This window comes from Pseudochaenichthys georgianus, unplaced genomic scaffold (genome assembly GCF_902827115.2).
Source record: "Pseudochaenichthys georgianus unplaced genomic scaffold, fPseGeo1.2 scaffold_890_arrow_ctg1, whole genome shotgun sequence".
NCBI lineage: Eukaryota > Metazoa > Chordata > Actinopteri > Perciformes > Channichthyidae > Pseudochaenichthys > Pseudochaenichthys georgianus.
This window is the reverse complement of record NW_027263424.1, coordinates 3,997-5,000: the sequence shown is the minus strand read 5'-3', so window position 1 is coordinate 5,000 and position 1,004 is coordinate 3,997. Positions and strand designations below refer to the sequence as shown.

Sequence of the window (1,004 nt, the reverse complement as noted above, 5' to 3'; positions counted from 1 at the left end):
TGCACTGCATAGAGCAGCATGATATCAAAGGTATCAACTGCAGCTGTGAGCATGACAGGATGTGAGATGACCTAGAAGAGCATCAGGACAGCTTGAGGCAGATGATAGCTATGTGATGAACATGATGACTCAGCCTCTATGGAGAGAGACATCAAGCATGCTCATTATGGAGAGAGACACCAAGCATGCTCATTATGGAGAGAGACACCAAGCATGCTCATTTCTGACGTGGAGCTAATCTGAAGTAAACATTGAATACTGCTTTCTGTTCCTCCATCTTGAGACTGTGTGACTCCCTCTCTGGATATCAGCATGTGAAGGACACTGCTCAGGGACTAGTCTCTGTATGTGATGCCTCCTTCCCTTCTGGAGAGGAAGCCAATCACAGATCAGCGTGACTTCATGTTGTTTCTCTCTCCGCAGGTTCCCGAGATGTTGCATAACGACGCGGGCGATCACGGCTTCAGCCACTGCGGCTTCTCCTGCTTCAGAACGCCGGCATCCTGCTGGGTTTCTGCATCATGTTGCTCATCGCCGTCTTCGAGCACAAAATCCAGCTGGACCTGGGATACTGACGGAGACGAGGTTCCCGCTGAAACCCTGACATCCCCCCCGCTCTGGAAGTCGATGGTTTTCTGGATGTGTTTTGCGTTATTAGCCTGAAATAAGGTGTGTGGAAAAGTGAATTTAAAAACGGAGGATGCCAACAAGTGTCCAAATGAGACGACGGAACATCATCACGCGACGTAGTTCCTTTACGACCGAACATCCTTCGAAAACCGAGCATCATAAACTTCAGTTTGACACAGACGTTTTTTTCTGCAATAATCCAAAATCACATGGAGGAATCCCATTGGACCGGGGAGATGCTGCCTTCAGGGTCCAACACAGAAATAGGTCATCACTGTATTCAGTGTGTCTGTCAGAAGTGTTATTTTTTATTTGTTGTTATAGACCGTAGTCAGCTTTGTTTAGCGTGTGTTTCCACATGAAGCGGGAAGGAG

At 47.7% G+C, this 1,004-nt stretch overlaps 1 protein-coding gene across 1 annotated transcript in view; it reads left to right on the top strand.

Moving 5' to 3' along the window:
- LOC117444682 (zinc transporter ZIP6-like) overlaps positions 1–658 on the top strand; it is a 32,336-nt gene extending 31,678 nt beyond the window's left edge. The window contains 2 exon segments of the mRNA XM_034080108.2: positions 424–478; positions 481–658. Of these exon segments, the coding sequence (XP_033935999.1) occupies positions 424–478; positions 481–575 (150 nt within the window). The 3' untranslated portion in view covers positions 576–658.
- Positions 659–1,004: the final 346 nt, after the last annotated feature.